Source organism: Ursus maritimus, unplaced genomic scaffold (assembly GCF_017311325.1).
Source record: "Ursus maritimus isolate PB19 unplaced genomic scaffold, ASM1731132v1 scaffold_27, whole genome shotgun sequence".
NCBI classification, from domain to species: domain Eukaryota; kingdom Metazoa; phylum Chordata; class Mammalia; order Carnivora; family Ursidae; genus Ursus; species Ursus maritimus.
In genome coordinates, this window is record NW_024425230.1 from 30,631,649 (window position 1) to 30,651,644 (window position 19,996).

At 58.7% G+C, this 19,996-nt stretch overlaps 1 protein-coding gene across 1 annotated transcript in view; it reads left to right on the top strand.

The window, feature by feature from the left end:
* The first annotated feature begins 499 nt into the window (after positions 1–499).
* Positions 500–19,996, top strand: part of HCN4 (hyperpolarization activated cyclic nucleotide gated potassium channel 4) — a 40,672-nt gene continuing 21,175 nt past the window's right edge. The window contains exon 1 of the mRNA XM_040643016.1: positions 500–1,287. Within this exon, the coding sequence (XP_040498950.1) occupies positions 500–1,287 (788 nt within the window). The remainder of the gene's footprint in view (positions 1,288–19,996) is intronic.

The following is a 19,996-nucleotide window of genomic DNA, read 5'->3' on the forward strand; positions in this document are numbered from 1 at the left end:
CCAGAGGAGGCGAGGCTAGCTCGCGAGTGGCTGGCCACAAAGCCGAGGCGGCCGGACAGACTGACAGCACGCCGGCCCGCGGGACGCACGCCCGGGAGGCGCGCCGGTCGTGCGCTCTGCGCTCCAGAGCGGTTCTCCGAGCGCCGCGGCCGCAGCGCCGCTTCTACCCGCGCCCATTGTTCCCCGCGGGGGCGGGGCGCCTGGAGCCGGGCCGCGCGCCGCGCCCCCGAACGCGGGAGGGAGAGAGGGAGGGAGCGCGGGGTCCCCGCGCCCAGCCCGGCCCGGGAGGAGGCGCAGCGCGGCGAGTCCGGGGACCCGGAGCCGGACAGGGAGCCTCCCCGCGGCACCCAGCCTGCCCCAGCATGGGCGCCTGAGGCGGCCCGGAGCCGGCGGCGAAGGACGCGTCCCCGCGGGCGGACTGACCGGCGGGCGGACCTGGAGCCGGTCGGCGGCGCCGCACCCGCGCCCCTGCCCGGGCCGGGCCCCGGCCCCTGGCGCCATGGACAAGCTGCCGCCGTCCATGCGCAAGCGGCTCTACAGCCTTCCGCAGCAGGTGGGGGCCAAGGCGTGGATCATGGACGAGGAAGAGGACGCCGAGGAGGAGGGGGCTGGGGGCCGCCAGGACCCCAGCCGCAGGAGCATCCGGCTGCGGCCGCTGCCCTCGCCCTCACCCTCGGCGGCCGCGGGCGGCACCGAGCCCCGGGGCGCGGCCCTCGGGGCGGCGGACGGCGAGGGGCCGGCCCGCGGTGCGGGCAAGTCCAGCACCAACGGCGATTGCAGGCGCTTCCGCGGGAGCCTGGCCTCGCTGGGCAGCCGGGGCGGCGGTGGCGGCTCCGGAGCGGGGGGCGGCAGCAGTCACGGGCACCTGCATGACTCCGCGGAGGAGCGGCGGCTCATCGCCGAGGGCGACGCGTCCCCCGGCGAGGACAGGACGCCCCCGGGCCTGGCGGCCGAGCCAGAGCGCCCCGGCGCCTCGGCTCAGCCCGCAGCCTCGCCGCCGCCGCCCCAGCAGCCGCAGCAGCCGGCCTCCGCCTCCTGTGAGCAGCCCTCGGTGGACACCGCTATCAAAGTGGAGGGAGGCGCGGCCGCGGGCGACCAGATCCTCCCAGAGGCCGAGGTGCGCCTGGGCCAGGCCGGCTTCATGCAGCGCCAGTTCGGGGCAATGCTCCAGCCCGGCGTCAACAAATTCTCCCTGAGGATGTTCGGCAGCCAGAAAGCCGTGGAGCGCGAGCAGGAAAGGGTGAAGTCGGCCGGATTTTGGATTATCCACCCCTACAGCGACTTCAGGTAAGGAGGCCGACGCGATCCTGTGGGTTCCCTGAGCGATCGCAGGCATGCTTCCTCTCTCAGCCCTGCCTCTCAGCCGGAGTTAACTTTCCTTCCTCGCGCGGGGAGCTCCGAGAGGAGTGGGGCGCCTCTAGGCACCAAGACACCCCCAGTCCTCCTCCCGCACCGCGCTGGGAACTTTCTTCTGTGTTCCTCGCCCTCCTGGGGTCTGGGCCACATTAGAGGCAGGCTGAAAAGGCGTTCGGAGCCTGGCCTAGCCCTGCAGGCAGCCGGGAGTAGGCTCTGCCACTTTAAGCCACACATCCCACCTCCCTGTGCTGGGCTGCGGAGTCAGGGCGGCCATCCTGGAGTCAGTTCCAGGTCATTCCGCCTGACAAGCAGGGCCATGAAGGGAGACAGACCTCGTGGCAAAGGTGCCAGCTCCTTGGGCACTGACCCCAAATGTTAGCATCTCCTTCTGGTGCCCTGGGAAGCTGCAGCTGGGGGGGGGGGGTGGATCTGGGCCCCTAGAGGACTGAGGTCCAGGGTTAAAGCCCTCCATGCCTACCTTAACCCTTGGTCCAGACCCTCGTGGCAAGTGGTGGGCCAGAGCAGGCATCCTGGGCACCTGGCCTCCGGACTAGCGGGACAGGATGACCTTGTTCATAGTGGTCAGGGAAGATGCCTGGTGTCCTGTGACCCCAAGCACATCCAGTGCCCCATCCTCACCCCAGAGGCCCAAGCTGCAGTAGCTACCGGGACTCTCCTGGGTCAGTCACAGGTCCCCAGACAAACGGTGTGACTGCCAGTGAGGGAGAGGGACCCTGCCCCCTCCCCCATCACCTGAGTCAGATGCCCCTGAGGAGCAGATAGCTCCGGGCCTGCGGGGTATCTGCAAAACAGGAGATCAGTGATTGCCCCTGAAGTTGAAATAAGGGATGCCCCCCACCCCAGTCAAGAGCTTGGGGCCCCCCAGCACCCCCCGAGTTTTCCTGATACACAGGACTGGAGTGAGGGTCTGAAAAGCGTTCACCCTTTAAAGCTGGGTCTAATTCATTCTCTCTCAGCCCTGCCCCCTGTTTAGCTCCCTTCCCTGCCTACCCGGCTTGCCTGCCAATATAAACAAGCATTTTGCCAACGCAGAGCCCTCTTTGCAAACTCCAGGGAAGCTAGGTTTGTAATGAGAGCAAAGCCATTTTCCATCCAATGAGAGAGATTTCTTGTGCTGGGAGTGACCAGTCAGGCAACACTCGATGGCTTATAATGGTGGTGACCCGAGGCCCCCCACACCCCCTTTTCTTTTTTTGAGGCACTGCTCTTCGTAACCCTCTTATCGAGGGTTCCCATTCCAGAGAGTGTGGGAGGCCACAGGCTAAACAGACAAGCGCAGTCTTCAAGCTGTGTGAGCAAATGTGGGACCCTCCCATTGGGAACTGTGGCCGCTCCCCAGGACCAGGTTCCTGAAGTGTGGCCTCCCCCCCGGTCAGTGCCAGGACTTAAGGCTCCCAGCCTGAGCAAGAAGGACTGGGCAGGAGGTGTATCTCCTGCACCCTCTGGGTGTCCTGGGCTTCTCCTCCTCCCTCGGAACTCCCTGGAAGTGGTAGCAGGTGGGCTGGGCCAGTATCAACCACTTGAGAGTGGTGAGGGACCCCCTTCCCTTGCTCGTCTCTCTGCTGTTTTCATTGTCTGAGAGCCCCCGGTCAGTGTTCTCCTCGCCAACCCCATCGCGTGGGATATGGGGGGTGCCAGGCCTCCACAGACAACAGGCTTTGATCGAGGACCTTCTGGGAACTGGGCCTTGCCTTCCCAGTCCCTCCTTACCCTCGATGGTGAAGGGTTTGGACTGGGTGGATCGCATCAATGGGAACATCCCCGCCTTCCCGATCTTCCTCTGCCCATCTTGGCATGTCTGTCTGCAGTCCCCCTGCTGCAGACTCTCTCACTAACTGCAGGCTGCCCAGGACATGGCGGAGGGGATGGTGGCGGCGGGCATCAGGAGGGGTGGACGCAGCGAGATTGATAAATGGGCAACAGGGTAAGGGTCGGACTGGGCTTTGAGTCTGTGTTTGTACCACAAGCATCAGAGACAGGTAGCTGGAAGCTCACATCTCTGGGGCTGGGTGGAGTGTAAAAAAAGAAATCCAAGAAAAGACCATCTGTGCATGTCTGGAGGGCCAGTGGTCAAACCTCTAGGCCAGAACAGCTGGTCTCATCTGCACAAGGTCAAAGAGGCAATGGCCTGGCTGAGTCTTCTAAGCTTAGGAAACCCACCACTCGGACTGGCATCACCCCCACCAACACCCCACGCTGAGTTCCAGCCACTGACCAATGGGTCTCTGCATGGAGCCAATCCCTGCTGCCCAGCTCAGCCTTCAGAAGAGCTTCTGCAAGCACTGTTCAGGCCAGTTGAGGATTTATTCATCATTTTGACGGGCAGGAAGCATTGATCCAACAGAATTGGTTTAATAAAGAATCGCCAGCAAAGCATGATAGATTGAGTTTGTGGTTTGGAGTTCAGGGCTCGCTGTCATGGGCTGCTTCCGGCATCTCCCGTTCCTGGGGGAGGAAGGTTGGGTGCCTTTTCCGAGGGCCAGAGTGGACCACCCGCCGAGGGACCTGCAGAACCTGGGCCATGGCTAATAAGAGGCTTTTCTGGGCTGCCTGTGGTTCTCCTCACCATGCCCCCAGCTATCACAGGTCTCCTCCAGGCTCTACAGGCTTGTCTGGCCCCCCCTTCCACTTCTCAGTTGCCCTTTGAAACTTATATTTAAGGTTTGGTAAGGGAAGAGGCCGGGAAACACAGTTCCCCAGGCTCCTGCCCAAGGCTGGTTGGGCTCTTGGGTCCTGGATGTGTCCTTCCTTCCACATGAGCCATGTTCTGGAAGCCGAGCTTGGCAGTGGGAACCCGGAACAAATCAAACATAGTGTTTTTCCAAAGAAAGAGGAAAGGAAGAGGGGACCCGAGGGTCATGTACCTGGTTTTGTGCCCAGAAGCCTGTCAGGCTTTTAAGTGTCAGGCTTTCGGGGGGTCTGCCTGGGTGTGTGTATAGCTAGCTGCCTGTCCGAGCAGGTGTCTTGAGCTGTGTGGGTGGACCTGGGGGCTGGCAGGGCAGTCCCCATGTAGGAAGTCAGTGATGGAGTACTCCTGTGCCCCAAACTCTAGCTTGGCCTCGAGAGTGGAGGCAGACAGAAGCTTGGCCCTTCTCATCCCTCTGCTCCTCCCTCTCCTAGTCTGAGCTTTCTGACGCTGTGAAGAAGGGAAGGGAAGAAATGCCCTAAAGGTCCTTTCCTTGGGACAGAAACCACTGAACTCTGAAATCATGGAACCTGGGCCAGTGGCCTGATAAGTCCCAAGGGTGACCTAACCCTAACTTTTGGTGCCGGCCCCCTGGGCCCCTGGCCCTGCCTTTGCCCACCTCACATCCCTTGCCCTGCCTGGGTTATGAGCTTTCTCTGAGCCTCAGTTTTCCCACCTAGGAAAATGGGAATCCTGTTGCCCACGTCAGACCTGTATACCTGTGGTCACCCTGTAGAGGGAAGCAGCTCCAGTGGTCTGTCCGAGACCAGTGATGCTGCTGTCAGCCACACCACCCCCACTCTCACCGCCTCCTTCCCTTAGTCCTGGGGGGACCACATGGGCCTCTGTCTTTGGCTCTGACCCGTGGTTCTGAACCCGTGTCAGGGACCTAAGTGAGAACGTGCAGGGAACTATAGAGTGTCTATCGAGAAAGATGCGCGTCTATCCAGACACAATATGACACTCAGTTTCTGGGGTCTGTGGACTGCCTAAGTTGAAGACCATCTAGGTTGTGAACCCTGCTCTATCTAGACCATCCCAGAAAAGAGTGCCTGGCCTGGCAGGGGCAGGTGCTAGCCTCTTAGATCGAGCGCTCCCTGGGGCAGCCTGTACCCAGAGGCCTGGGCCTCCCGCTGCTGGCAGGATGGGCATGGAAATGGAGCTGACTTAGATGCCGAAGGAGGCAGTCTGGGGACTAGTTACTTTTCTGTTTCCTCATTCCCGCACCCAGCTCTCTCCCCTTCAACCAGGGGCCAGACTGTGCACAGGAGGAGGTGAGGAGGAAGGAGGGAGCAGCCGGGCTGGGTGGTGGGGCGGGGGGGGGGGGCTTCCTGGAGGCCATTGCCCAGAATGCTGCTTCTGCTCTCAGGAGTAGGGGGGCTCACTCGATCTGTTGTAGTGTAGAAAGCCAGGCCCAAGATGCTGCAGGCCTTGCGACGCCAGGGGAGGGGGAAGGGCGCCTTGGTGCAGAGGGGAATTCCAAGGTGAGCTGCGGGGGGCGGTGCTGTCAGCTGGCACAGTGGGCAGCAGGATTCTCCAGAGATGAGGACATGCTCGTCCTGGTAAGACTGGGCTGGTGGCAAAGGCCAGCACCCACCTCAGGGCCAAGGTGCTCCCGGGATGCGGGATGTGCAGAAGCCCCATGGGGCCGGGCCCCTTGCGTCACCTGGGTGGGGAGGCTGGGGCTCCAGGTTCTCTCCCTGGCAAGGCTTCCGTTCGTGGTCTGACTGCTACATGACAAGGCTGGGGGCTGCTGCCCTGCCCAGCCCTGCCCCCGTTTGTTCCCTTAGCTGCTGTGAGCTGCTGTGAGGCTTTGGGCTGTCAGGTGGCCTGCCTCACATGGTGCTGGGCTGTCTGCCTGTCTGTCTGCCCATCCATCTGCCCTCCTCTCCCCTGCTTTCAGGCCCCTGGGTCTTCTGGGATGCCCTCTCGGGCCACACGGCCACCATCATCCGTCTGTCCCCTGCCTGACCACCTCAGGGCATTTGGATGGAGCTCTGTGTTTGTTCGAATGCGGCGCTTCTCACATTGTCATGTCATCCAAGTCGCCTGGGGATCTTGTGAAACTACAGATCCAGATCCTGACTTATTAGGTCAGAATTAGGGGTGGGGTCTGAGACTCTGCATTTCTGATATGGGTGCAGGCGATGCTGCTGCTGGGGTCCAGCCCAGAGCCAAGCCTGGAGGACTGGGGTTCAGGTCATGTGTATGTTCTCATCTTAGCCTGGGCTCCCTGAGTTCCCTGAGGGCAGAGAGACTGTCTTCTCCTGTTGGCCTCTAGCCCTGAGCACAGCAGGGTGAATTCTGTGAACCGGGTTGAGTAACCCTTAGCCACAGAGGTCAGCCGCACGCTTGAGGGTGTTGGGTTCCCAGCCTTCCTCCCCTCCTGCACTGCGGCTTGGACCCTGCTGGCCCTGGATGCTGGTCGATGGGGTGGGGTGAGCAGGGGGAGGCCAGGAGGCCAGAGGGCCCTTGCGAATCCATCCTGTCCCACTGCTTGGGTGGCTTCTCTCCCATTCAAAGGGCCAGAGGGGTGGGTCCAGCTGGAGGAGCGGGGGCAGGGAGGGCAGCGACCGCTGTGCTGCAGTGAGGTTTCTGGGAAGGAATAGAGGTCAGCCAGAGAGTCCAGAGGTGCCAGGGCAGGAGAGTGGGTGTGAGGTGGCCCTGACTGTGGCTGCCTGGGAAGAGGAAGAGACATCCAGGAGAAGCAGCTGCTTTGGCACCCTGAGGTTGTTGTGGGGGGTGGGGATTGTCTGAAGCTCATGGCCCCCTCCACTCCCCCCACCATGCCTAGCAGCCTTGTCCGTGGGCTGGACTTGCCTGTCACTTCTCTCTGCCCCCTCCCACCCTGGAAGGCAGCAGGCTACATACAGGTGACAGAGCTGACAGTGTCATAGCAGCCTGAGTGGAGTGGCCCCTTGTCACAACACTGGCTATCCTGGGGGAATTTGCCCAGAGTAGAAGGTGCAGTCCCAGCTGGCCCTGGCGGGGAGGAGGGGACCGTCACATAAGCAAGGAGGCAGCCAGCTCCAGCGCATACACCCCTTGGCTCAAGGACTCTTACCAAGCTGCGACTGCCAGTTGCTAATTAATAGAAGGGCTACTAAGGCCGGCCAGGCGGTCCTGCTTGGGCTCAGGGGATATTGAAGAATCCACGCTTCCCAGCCAGAGCGGACCATGGGGAGGGCAGGGGCATTGCCTTGGCTTTGGAGAGGATGTTCCCCGCCAGCCAGGCTTTACTGAGAGAGCATTGCCAGGGCCCTGGATATCTGTGATTCCGAAGCCTAGGAGGCCACTCAAAGGCACTCTTCATCATCAGCACCTGCCCAGAATCGGGGTGGAAGCGGCACAAAGAGAGGGTGCGCTCCCTGTCACCAAGGGTGCTCAAGATGAGACAGCAGTACTTGGATCAGAAGTTGCTAAGCAGCATCCCGTGGACCAAATACAGCACCCAGATGTGTTCTGTTTGGGCAGCAGAGTGTGTCATAACAAATCTGAGACAGTGTTTTAAAATGGAAAGATGTGACATAAAAATTTGGCTTTCGGGCTTCCTCTGAAAAACCGGAAACTCTGGCAGTTCTGGCCCCACGTGCCCACACCATAGCAGGCAGCTGGAGCAGACGAGAGGCTGCCCCGTTTGATGTGGCGTTTGCTCTCCGGTTGCCCACTGTCCCTAAAGTCCCATACCCAGCCGTGTCATTCGTGCACCCCGAGCTGATGAGCCCTGTAGGCTTCCGAGTTGACAACCCTCGATTCAGCCCGATAGAGACTGGAGCCAGGTGGATTTCCAGTCAGTAACCACCGTTATGAACCATCTGTACCACGTACCAGAACAGTAGAAGCTTTATATCTCGTATTTTATTTACTCTTCGTGGTGGCCTGGACAATAGTTCTGTTATCTCCAGTTTAGAGATAGAGAAACTGAGTCTCCGATGGGAGAAAGAGAAAGATTTCCCCTAAATCGTGCAGTAAGGAAGTTCTAGAACCGCCCTTTGAACCTGGTCTTGAGGATTCTAAACACATTCTCATCCCTCTTTGTCTCCTCCTCCTTCTTTTTCGTTAGCTTTAAAAAGCTGAATTACAAAAGTAGTTCGAGAAAACATTCTCCTGAGAATGAAAACGTTGCTGATAATGTTTGGCCACCCATGATTCGTGAGGAGGGGCTGTGGGGAGGAGGGCTGAGCTGGCTCAGGAGATTTAATAGGCCTCGGCCCACCACATCTGGACAGGCCTTAGCCAGCCCCTGGCCTAAAACCTTCATTTTATCAAAGGGGAGCAGAGGACCAGAAAGGGGGAGCCACTGGCCCAAGGTTGTAGAATAAGTCTACGTCAGAGATGAAATCAGAACCCAGAGGTTATGTAACATCTGGCTGCAAAGATCTTAAAATCCACAGTCTATCCCTAGACCCCAACCAGAGGTCCTGAATGGTCTTGTCACTGGAGCGGTTTTGTTTTGTTTTTAAGATTTTTAATTTATTTATTTGAGAGAGAGCGAACACGAGGAGGGGCAGAGGGAGAGGGAGAAGCAGACTCCTCACTGAGCAGGGAGCCCGACGCGGGGCTGGATCTCCGCCTGAGCCACCCAGGCGCCCCCACACTGGAGCTTTTTCCGTTGCTCCAGCTCCATGCCCAAATTTTGAGGCGATAGGTATTTTCTGAGTCCCTTCTTAGTTTAAGCTGATCGGTGAGAAGGGAGTCTTTCCATGTCTGAAGATGCAGCGTCTGGAGGTGGAGGTCGTGCTTGCCCGAACCCCTCACTCGAGGGCTGCTCTGCTCCTGGGGAGGCCGGATCAGGGTCCTGACGGGCGTGGAGGACTTTGGGGTTTTGGAACCGTATCCAGGTGCTGTTGACCCGTCTGTTCTTCAACAGGAGTGATCAGGGTGCCTAGGGAAAGGGGACAGGTAGCCAGTGGAAACAGGTGGTCACGTGGCCTATCCATGCCTCCTTCGGAGAAGAGAGGAAGTGGAGTCCCGGTTTGGACTGTGTGTCCAGGGTCGGGGCTCAGGGTGTGATCAGGGTCAGGTCTGTAGCTGAGGCCACAGTCTAGGCCCACACTGTGGCCAGGATCCGAGTGAGACTGGTGAGACCAAGAAAAGGCTTTGGTCTGGGGTCAGGAGCCAGAGTCCTTAAACAAAGCCTGGAGCCAACCCCAGTGCCTCCCCGAGGCACCAGGGCTTGGGGCAAGGTGGGCACATGGCCCACCCCACCTTGTGCCCTCCCCTTTAAGAAGCCCTCCTTTTCTTTAACTCCCTGAGCTCCTACACCCCTTAGCATCTGAGCCAGCTGCTTCTGGTCCTCTCTGGGAGGTAAAGTACAAATTATAAATAAACAACAGTGCCACTGCTGCCGACGCCGGAGCCACCAAACACACGTGACGGCTCCCCGCCCCGCTCTGCTCTCTCATTGTTTGGGGCTGGTGTCTGTCTTCCCAGCCAGGCAGCCGGCTTGGCTCGTGGCTCCCACACAGCGGTGCTCGGGGCTGGGCAGGGATGTGTGCTGGCTTGATGGAGGGACTCCCTGCCCCCCACTGCACTCCCAGCTCCACACACCGCGGAGCCAGCCGCGGGGCCTCCGGGTCTGCTCACGGCAGCTGCGGGGGCCTCATAATTGGCTGCTGATGATTTTGTGTCTGTCTAAGCATTTATCCATGTGGGTGGACGTGTTATGTCTGCGTGAACGAGGCTTTCAGAAATTAATACATAACATGGGGCTGGCTAATACACTGTCTTCTGGGCCTGGGGAGGGGCAAGCTTAAAGGGAGTTGGGTCATGCTCCCTCCAAGATCAGATGCTCCATTCCAGGACTGTCGTCACCCAGTATGGAGGACTGGGGTCACTACCCACCCGGCAAAGAAGAGAATAGGATTTCAGCTCCTCTTAGGGTAGATCAGTACGGATTGATGGCCAGGGAAGGCTTCCTGGAGGAAGCAGATCTGAGCTGGATTTGAAGGAGAGAAGCATTCTGCACACTTTCTTGGGAGTAATTTCTGGGAGATGGAACGAAGGGGCTGGGGTGGGTGTTGGTAGGCACTAAGGGCAGGTTACTCAAATATTCTGCCTCTTTGGACTTGTACTTACCGAGCTCTGTGCTTCTCCCCTGAGGACTGTGACCCCACTGCCCTGGGTCTTGACCCTGATGCTGTCTGAATATGTGTACATATATGCAAGTGTGTGCATGTCTCCCTGGCCTGTCTCCCTGGCCTGTCTCCCTGGGTCTCTGTGGCCCAGGGAGCTCTCCTGGCCCTGGCCCTGGCCCCAGCTGCCCAGCCCCCCTTCTCTTGCTGTACTACGCCCAGAAGGCAGGTGTTGCCGCCGCATTCATGTCGCTGAGTGTGTGGCCTGGAGCCCAGAAGTAATTACCCTGCAGTTGCTGTTGTAGGCTAGAGCAGCCCCTGTCAATGATCAACGCGAGTCCCCAGCCGCTCGCTCGTCGCCAAAGCCAGCTTCTCCCACCTACACTCCGTCAGAGGTTGCAGGGTGCTTGTTCTCTTCTGCAGGGACAGGAAAGACCCTCGAGCCCACAGGCCTCATCAGGGCGATCCGCACCTTTCAGAAGAAACATGGTCCAGCCGGGGAGATGCTGCAACTGGGGCCTGTCTGTGCAGCTCTGGGGCCGGCCCACCCTGGAGCCCCGGGTTCTCGCATCCTGAGCTTTCCTAGCTTGTGACTGCCCACCCCTCCCACGCTGAGTTTGCCCTCCTGCCCCTCCTCCTGTTCCGCTGTCTGACCTCAGCAAAGTCCTTTCCTGTCTCAGTGTCTGGGGTCAGGGCTCAGTCTGAGGCTGAGAAGAGAGCAAAGCTAATTGCCCAAATAGGTATTGAACCCGTAATCCTGACCCCATTAGTACAAATTGAGCCAGCGGGGCAGGGACAGCGCTGCTGCTGAGTGGAGCTGATGAGAACCTCCCTCCCTCCTTCTGGAGACTCCGCAGAGGCCAATCCAGGCACCATCCTAGAGTTGTGCAGCCCCTGTGCTCGTGGGCCAGCGGGAACGCCTGACACATGGGCCTCTTTCTGTGCAGGGGGGCTCTGCGGGCCCTTTGTGCTGGGGAACAGGGCGGAGGCTCCCCAGTATGTTGTGTGACGTGTGTGTGGTCTGCTGAGCACTCCCGGCCCCTCATGAGATCATGGCCCGTGTGTGAGTGGATGGCAGGCTTCTTTTTTTTTTTTTTTTTCTCCTCTGGGCAAAGGACACCAGCCCCCACCTCCTCCCAGCCATCTCTCTTGGGGCACAGTTGTCCCCTCCTGGAAGCTTAGACCTGGCCCCGGAAGAGTTCAGAGGGGAGGATCCATGGCAAGTGCGGGTCATACTCGACAGCTGCGCCCGGAGGAGTCCTTGGGGGCGCAGGCCCGCAGCAGCGCCGTGGGCTTTGGAATTGGCAGGGGAAGGAAATGCGGCAAGCTGTTCTCCTGTCCCACAGGCTCTGAGGAGTCATCATCCCGCTGTGTTGCTCCCCAGCTTCTGGGGACAGAGCCGAGGGGGCCGGTGCCGAATAAGAGGCCAGTGAATGCTCTGCTCTGGCCCCCCAGCTGGGAGCACCCGGCCTTGCTTTCCTCATCCGAGAGTGAAAGGTGCTTCCAGAGAGGGGCTGGGTTTTAGCAAGACCCCCAGAGCCTGAAGCTGAAATGCGCAAGCCGCAGAGTGACCTGGGAGCTTTGCGCGAGGGACGCCTGGGCCTGCCGGTGTGGCGCCTGGGGGGGTGTGATTTTGGGATGCAGCCAGATTGATTCAGCGTCTGTCACTGAGGAGCCGGGGAGCTGGGCACCGCTCAGGCCCTCGCCACGCCAGCACCTCTGACTGCACCACATCTGCCTCGGCCCCTTGGTGCTCCCCACAGCCTGGGGGTGAAATGCTCGCTCCCCAGCCTGCCGTCCAAGCCCATGTGTGATGGGCCCCTCACCAGGGAGTCGTTACCTCTTCTGTTAGCGATCAGAATCATAAACCTCCAGGGCTGGCGGGACCCCAGGGACCAAGGCCCTTCTCCGTGTCTTGTCACACTGCGTTTTCCTGGATGGAAGGCAGCGGAGTCCCGTCTGGCTCGTGTTGTCAAGAGCCCAGGCACCTCCTGGGAACCACCATCCCAGCAAGAAGGGGGCCACGTAGACCCTCCCAGAGTCAATATTTAGCTCCCTGCTCTGGGGCGGCCCTCCCGCGCCGTCCGTCCTCATCAGAGCACCCCTTCTGCCCTGACTCCGTCTGCTCTCGCCCTTCACCCTGGGGCCCCCGCCTCCGGGAGCAGGTGAGCTCTCCTACCTCAGTTCCCCTGAGGTCATGCTCACGCGCTACTCCTCAGCCGTATGCTATTTTTGTTCCAGTCTCCTGGGTGGGGACAGCTGTGCTTGCGCCTTTGTTTCCTGGAAGCTGGGCAGGGAAGTGCTCCAGCTGCTCCTCGCCTCCCCATTTTTCCCCAGATAGTCTTGTCAGCGGGGTGAAGCTCAGAGAGGTTAGGCCACTAGCCTGAGGGAACACAGCATCCTGGCATCTTGGGGCGCTATAGAGCAGATGACCCCTGCTGTACACGTTGGGGTATGCGTGTGCGTGCGCTCACTCTTACATCAGTGTATCCGTGCGTGCACAGAGGAAGTCTCAGCTCTTCCGAGAAGCAATGGGTTGATATCTTGGTGTTCCTCATGGCCGGGCCGTGCTCAGTTGCGCCATCGAGAAGGTGCCGTCACAATCCTCCCTCCCCCGCCCCCCGACCTGGGAACTCTCCTCCTCTGTAACCTTCATGGCTCCCACGGCCCCAGGAGAGTCCCAACTACTCAGTCTGGTTTCAGGATGCCCCCGACTTCTCTTCAGACCGGTATTGGGAGGGGGAACAGGGGGCTGGAGTTCTCTACGGTTTGTGCTCTCCTCTCAGCGAGCTTTCCATCTGGCCAGCTGCCCTCGGCTGGCCTCTCGAGCCTCCGCACTGCAGAGACTCGTGGAATTGGCGTGTCTTTAGAGATCGTCCAGCTCCGTCCTCTCTTACCAATGGGGAAACTGAGAAAAGGATTATGAGAGGGCAGGGCCTGGTTCAGGGCACACAGCAGGTGAGAGATGGACAGGGAACTAGCGCCCAAGCCTCTCAGGCTCCTGGCCTAGAGTCCCGCTGTGCAGCACGGGCCTCCTTCCCTCCACCGCGACACTGACCTTCCTGACCACTGGACACACTCAGGCCGCCTCCGTCCCCAGCAGGCCGTGCTGCTCCCTGTTCCTCTCTACATTCTAAGCCCTGCTGAATTTCCCCTCCAGCCATCCGCAGCCCACACGGCAGAGCCGGACAATGCCCTCACCACCCACCCCCACTGGCTTATGGCTCATGTGTCCATGGAGCTGGTCTGGATCATCAGCTCCCCTCTGGGGGTGGGTCTGTCCGTCCCTAAGATCGAGGGCTCCTTGTGGTGAGACAGGTCCGCACACGTCCGTATCCCCAGAGCCCTTGGGCCAGGACCTGCCTCTTAGTGGTCACAAGAATAATAATGGTGACGTAACAGCCAGCATATACTGGGTATTTACACTGTGTAGCATATTATAAATATCTCATTGAATTCCCCCAGAATCCTGTGAGGTGGGATTCATGTTCTCATTTTGCGCATGAAAAAACAGGCTCAGAGAGATTAAGTGATCTGTCCCAGGCCACACAGCCAGGTATTTAGACACTCGAATGCCTAAATTCCCGACCTGTCTGCTAGAGCCTGGCTACTCGGTGTGGTCCGGTGTGGTTCCTGGACCAGCAGCCTCACTCTCACTAGGGAGCCTATTAGCAATGCAGAGGGCACCCCGCCCCACACCTAGTAAACCCCTGGCTGTGTCTAGGTAAAATCTCCAGGTGATTTGCGTGCAGAGCACGGTGCTGTATGATGGAAAGATCCCAGAAGGGGGAAGATTCCATCAGTGACAGCCCTCAGCCCACCTCTGCTGGCAGAATAGCCGAGACTGACCCTCGCTGTAGGATGAAAGGCTAGGGCCTCAGCCCAGGACCGGGAGGGACTGCGCAAAGAGACAGGGGTAACGGGTTTTCTTGGGTCTTCAAAACCAAAACCGAAACCGAATTTTCTTTCTTAAGTCACGTAGACAATTTAAAAAATAAAAATACACCCAAGTCCCGGCTCCCCACCCATAAAGCAAGCACTGGATGCCCTTGGCTCTGACTCTGCTCCGGAGGCAGCCCCAGACAGCCCAGGGAGCAGCTACCTGGAAGCCCTGTGATTCTGAGTCAGAGAGTTTGAGGTGGGCTAAAAATAGAGCCTAGTGGCCAGAGGCAGGTGGGAGGAAGAGAGCAATTCATCCATTATGGGGGGAGACCCCAAGTCAGGGAGGTTGGGCCAGAAGAGGGGGCAGTGAGGATGGGGGGTTATGCCTTCAGAGGCAAGAGCTGTGGGCCCGGCCTGGTTCTGGAAGGTTGTGGGGTGTGGAGTTCCAGCCGGAGGGGGGAGGGGGAGTCTAAAATGCCAGCTCCAGGGCACAGACAGGGAGGACCCCATCCAGCTCCCAAGCAGCCAGCAGCTTCTCCGGGAAGCTGTAGGGCTGGGCCCAGCTCTGCCTCAGAGAACACGGAGCAGGAGCCTGGGCAGGGAGGGGGCAGGGAGGGATAGGGTGAAGATCCAAGTTTGACGATCCGGAGGGAGGAAGACAAGGAAGGAGGCTCTCCTGTGTGGCTCCCCACGTGTATGTTGTGGGCCAGCACGTGGTCTCCTTTGCCTGGCACACCTGCCCTTCAAATGGCCTCCCTCCCTCCCTCCTTCGTCACCGCCCTCCTCCAAAAAATCTGCTCATCCTGACCTCCCCATCGTGCTAACAGGCTTTTTGCATGTTTATGCTGGCTGCCTAGGAGTTTCCTCGAGGACCCAGTGTGTGTCTGTCTCCTGACATGCGTGAGGGGGCTCTTCCCAGCACGGGGCCCTGTGTTCATATCCCAGAAAAGGAAGAGCAATCTTTTCTGCTCTTGTGGGGCACAGGGCAGGGCTGAGGACATAAGACTCATCCTGGGTCTGCAAAGTGGGGACAACACAGGGGGATTCTAGGAGAAGGTGCGACTCTCTCCTTCCTACCCTTGCCTTTCCCCCTCCCCTCCCCCACCTCCTAGATCTCTGTGCTCCGCCTTTTTCGCCTATTTGGGGAGTAGGGAGAATCCTTAAAATCCCCACTGAGAGGGCAGGACCCTAATGAGGGCGAGTTCTCCCACCATGGGCCTGTGCCGGTCAGGCTGGAAACAGACCTGTCTAGGTTGAGGCCACTGTGTCCCCCTACCAGCCCCCTCTGCCACCCCACTCTGTCATAAACCCCAACCCTCATGCTTCTCCTGGCCTGTCTCTTATTTGTCTACTCCCCCCTCCTGCCCCCCCCCTCCGGCTCTGCCCATCCTTCTCTGTGACTTTTCCGCCATGGTTTTCAACAGCAGGTGGTGGGGGGCATTCTCTGATGGGTGTTCCCGGGAGTCTTGGAGTCTTGGGGGTTTGGACAGGACAAGTTCCACCCAGATCAGTGGAAGGCCTCTTGAAAGCCTCGTGGGTCTCAGTGAGCTGCCATTTCATGCGGCTTCTGCTGGGCCACCACTCAGCTTCGTGTCGGTGAGGCACGCAGGCTTTCCTTCACCCACCTGTTCACACGTGTATTAGGCCCCACCGCGTAAAAGGCGCTGTGCCAAGCTCAGGGAGTCTCGTAGGCCGCAAGATATAAACACACAAATCAAACACACAATTTCGTCATGGTGTGATAAATACTATGCTAGGGCAGCGCATATAAGAAGCGCGTAACCAGCTTTCCTAGGATACAAAGAAACAACGCCTCCTCTGAACCGAGGGGCCTGGGGTGGGCGGGGGTGGGGAGAAGAGTCCCAGGCAGACGCTGGCACGCAGGCAAGCCCAGAGGACAGGAAGGGTGGTGCATTTGGGGCACGGAAGGCTGCTAGTATGTCTGGAGCAGAGCGATGAGGGGAGGAAGGGTGACAAGACGTGGAAAGGAGGCAGAGTCCAGGTCCAGAGGGCCTGGGGGACAACAGTGGGACTTAGTGAAGCTGGGAGCACAGAAAGACTCTGGGCTTGGCGAAGTGTGGAGAGTGGATTGCTGGGAGGATGTGGAGCCCACCTGCGACCCCGAAGTATGCGGGGTCCTGGAAAGGCCAGGGGCCCACCGTAGGAAGCCACGGGGTAGGCTGGGGGGTGTGCTGATGAGACTCAGACCCACTGGCTGGGTGTTGGTAGGTGAGGGAGATAGAGGATAACTCCCCGGGTTCTACATCGAGCATTGGGTGCCTGGAGGAACCCGTGCTGGGAGCACAAGAGTTTGGGAGGATGCTGTTTAGTTCTATCTGGACGTGGCAAGAATGAGGTGCCTGCGGGGCATGCAGGTGTCAAGGTGTAGTCGGCAAGTGACCCCACGTGCCTGGAGCTCGAGAGAGAGGTCTGGTTTGAAGGCCAGCAGGATCATGGAGGCCTTGGCAGATGGCGAGGTCACCCGGGGAGAGTGTGTAGAGAGAGAAGAGGCCAGGGCCCAAAGGAACAAACACACTTAAAGGTCACGCAGGGGAAGAGGAGCCCCTCCAGGGGAAGGGAAGGGAGGCAGAGAGAAGGGAGGAAACCCGGAGTCGCAGCAGAGTGGCCCACGGGATCACGTGATGCTGAGGGTCAGCCAGGAACAGACCGCAAAGCGCCCTGTGGACTGTGCAGTTACGGGGGTCGGCAGGAGTGTGGGGAGTGGGAATGGAAGTGAGAAAGCCTCTCCCAGGAAGCTTCTTTCCAATGGGCAAAGAGATAAGGCAGAGGGATTCGGGATTCGGGAATGGTTTCATTTTATTTTTTAGGTGGAGGGAGCTTAGAAGAATGAGCTGATGGGCAAGGACGCTTGGGGAGGGAGATTGAAGATACAGACAAGAGGGGTAACCTATGGGTCATGGTCCCTGGGGAGGCAGAGGGGACTCGTGTCAAGAGGCAGGTGGAGGGGTCCCCGATGCTTTTGCAACTGGAGGAGGGGGTGGGGATGAGGGAGAGGCAAGCGGGGTCGGAGTCTGGTGGCAGAAAGAGGAAGGGGACGTTCTGGGCTTCTCTTTTCTCTGTGAGGTAGAAGGTGGTGGTGTCTGCTGACAGGGGGTAGAAGAGTGGTTTTAGAGCTTTGAGGAGAGAGAAGACACTTTGAAGTGGCTGCTGGAGGAGAATGGTGAGGGAAGTTTCCCAGGGTCTCCTGGAAGGCAGGGCAGGTGAGTACGGAAACCCTGATGAGGACATTGAGGCACGAGAGCTAAGGTGCTTTCATATTAACAGGACGAATCTGAGGTTGTGGGATTTTTTGCACAGTCGCCATGAAACGTGCAAAGGGTGAACGGTGGCCCTGATCCAGGGCGTGATCTTGTGAAGTGGGTGCCAGAAGGGCCAGGCAGGTGAGGTGGAAGGGCCAGACCCTTGTGTCCCGGGGGAGGGGAGGAGGCAGGAGGGTTCTGTGACTCGCGGATCCTGGGACAGACACTACAGAATAGACTTGGCACGACTGGCTACAAGAGCTGGAGGGAAAGGAGGTTGGGGTGAGAGATGGAACGACTGGAGAGGGTGACATCGTCCATCCCCCGCTGCAGGAGTGGGTGACTGACGTGTGGTGAGTAGAGTCAGGGCACCGAGCCACTGAGGGGCTGGGTGTTTGGGGTTGATGTATGGAGTGGAAGTCACCCAGGACGATGGCAGGGTTTGGAGTGGAATGGAAGGCTGTGAACCAAGTGCCAGCACGACCAGGGTCCCTGAGGGCGGCAGATGGATGCGGCAGGATGGCCAGAAAATGACAGGATGCTCAAAGGATCCTGTAAAGATTCCTAGCACAGGCAGGAAGTGGTCCCAGCGTGGCAGGGGGGGGAGGTTGCTGACCCCACCCCTGATACGGAGGCATGTGGGGTTCCAGGAGGGTAACGTCCTCAGGATTTAGCTAAAGCTTGTATAAGGGAAAAGCAGGACTCTAGGGGCAGGCTGTTTGGGCTTAATTCTTGATCCACCATATATAGCAAATTTCTCAACTTCTTGTGCCTTGGTCTCCTCACCTGTAAAATGGCACAATCATAGTATCTCCCTCACAGGGATTTTATGAGATTAAATGAGATAATCCATAGAAGGTACTCCGATTAGTGCCTGGCATGTAGTAAGTGTCCAAAGAACATTGGCCACCGTCCTCCTCTTGTCTCATTGTCTTCGCTGTCACCTGGAGCAGTCGTCTGGGCTGGGCCTGGAAGACCAAGGGCTGTCTCGGGAGCCCAGGGGGAGCTCCCTTCTCCCATTGCGGTCTCAGACACAAGGATTCCTGGAGTCCTAGTCTCCGTGATTTGTTGGGAGGCTGAGAGGAGAGCTAGGTGGTGCCTGACGGAAGGGGCAGGATGTGACAGCTGCTCCCAGATACACAGCATGGTTAGGCAGACTTCCCGGAGGAGGAGGCAGTCAAACTGGGTCTTGGATGAAGGAGGAGATTTCAGAAGATGGGGGCTCAGGAGGCAGAGGCGGTTCTCAGAAGGAGGAGCCGGAATGTGGACAGAGATAGAGCGGGGGGCGGGTGTCCGGTGGCTGCTGTGTAGGAAGCAGGAGGAAGCGGGGTGCAGGGGATGCCAGACCTTGGAGCTTGAACTTTCTTCTGTAGCCATAGAGAGTCTGCCAAGAGGGCTCAATTGAGGGGTGACGCCATCATAAAATTTGGAAAGATAACCCAGCGATCGCGTGAGTTGGAAGGAAAGAGGCTAGTGACAGGCAGGCAGCAGGGGCAAGGGTCCAGGTGAGGAGCAGTGAGGAACTGGTTTAAAACAGAGCAGTTAGAGATAGAAGCCATCCTAGAAGATTCTAGACAAGGGGTGTCTGGGTGGCTCAGTTGGTTAAGTGCCCCAACTCTTGATCTCAGCTCAGGTCTTGATTTCAGGGTCATGAATTTGGGCCCTGCATTGGGCTTCACGCTGGGTGTGGAACCTACTTTAAGAAAAAGACGCCAGACAAGACTTGTCACTGCATGCAGGGCCTGAAGGAAAGAGAAAGCAGCTGAGGATAGCTTTGAGGTTTTGAGCCCAGGTGATTGAAATTCTGAGTGTGCCATTCAGCTCTGAGGAGGAAGATGCTGAGTTCACCCTTGGACTTGGGTGTAGAAGCCAGCAGGCCCTCCAGGTGGTAGGTGGGAATGCAGGTCTGGTGCTAGGAGAGGTGTCTACAAAGAGGGAGGGGGTACACGGTGGGGCCCTGGGTGTGCCATTCCCCTGGGAGAGAGCATGGGGACCCTGGCCTGCAGTCAGTGTGGCAGGAGCACGGCCATGGCTGGGACAAGGCCCCTGCCTTCAGGGAGCCACAGCGTTCTGGGATGTCCAAAGCCAGGGCTCAGGCCTGGCTGAGGTCCATCGGTGAGGGGTGGGAGGGGCCTGGAAAAATAGCACTTCAGATGAATCCTGAAGGATGGAAAAAATGTAATGGGCCAAAAACCCACACTCTCTTCCAGCTGGCAGGATTCCTAGTGGATGTCATTTGTGTCAAATATATAGGCAAGCAGGTGTGCAAGAAAGTATGAGTGTGTGTATGGGGGCATAGATGAGAGTGTGTACAAAACTGTGTTATGGGTGTGTGTGTGCATGTGCGTGCGTGTGTGTGTGAGCACATGCGCTCAAAGGCAAGCATGGGTGTGTGTGAACAAGAGGCTGAAGGAGCTCATCCCTCTTCTGACTTCCACTTCCCCTGCCCCCATTTTATTACCCTTCACTCCTTAGCCTCTGGGGAAAGAGAGGGCCCTTGGTCTGGTCCTGGAGTCTCTGAGTTCAGGGTCAGGAGCTTCCTGTCTTCTCTTTCCTCAGCTCCCTTGAGGCCATAACCTTCCTTTTGGACCAAACCATGAAATGTTCTAGGTGTCCGTGTAAAAGGGCTGCTTGGATTTTCGCCATCCCCCATGTCTTCTGCACACGAGACCTCCTTCTCCAAAGCTGCCCTCTAGACCACGCCTACCTGCTGAGAG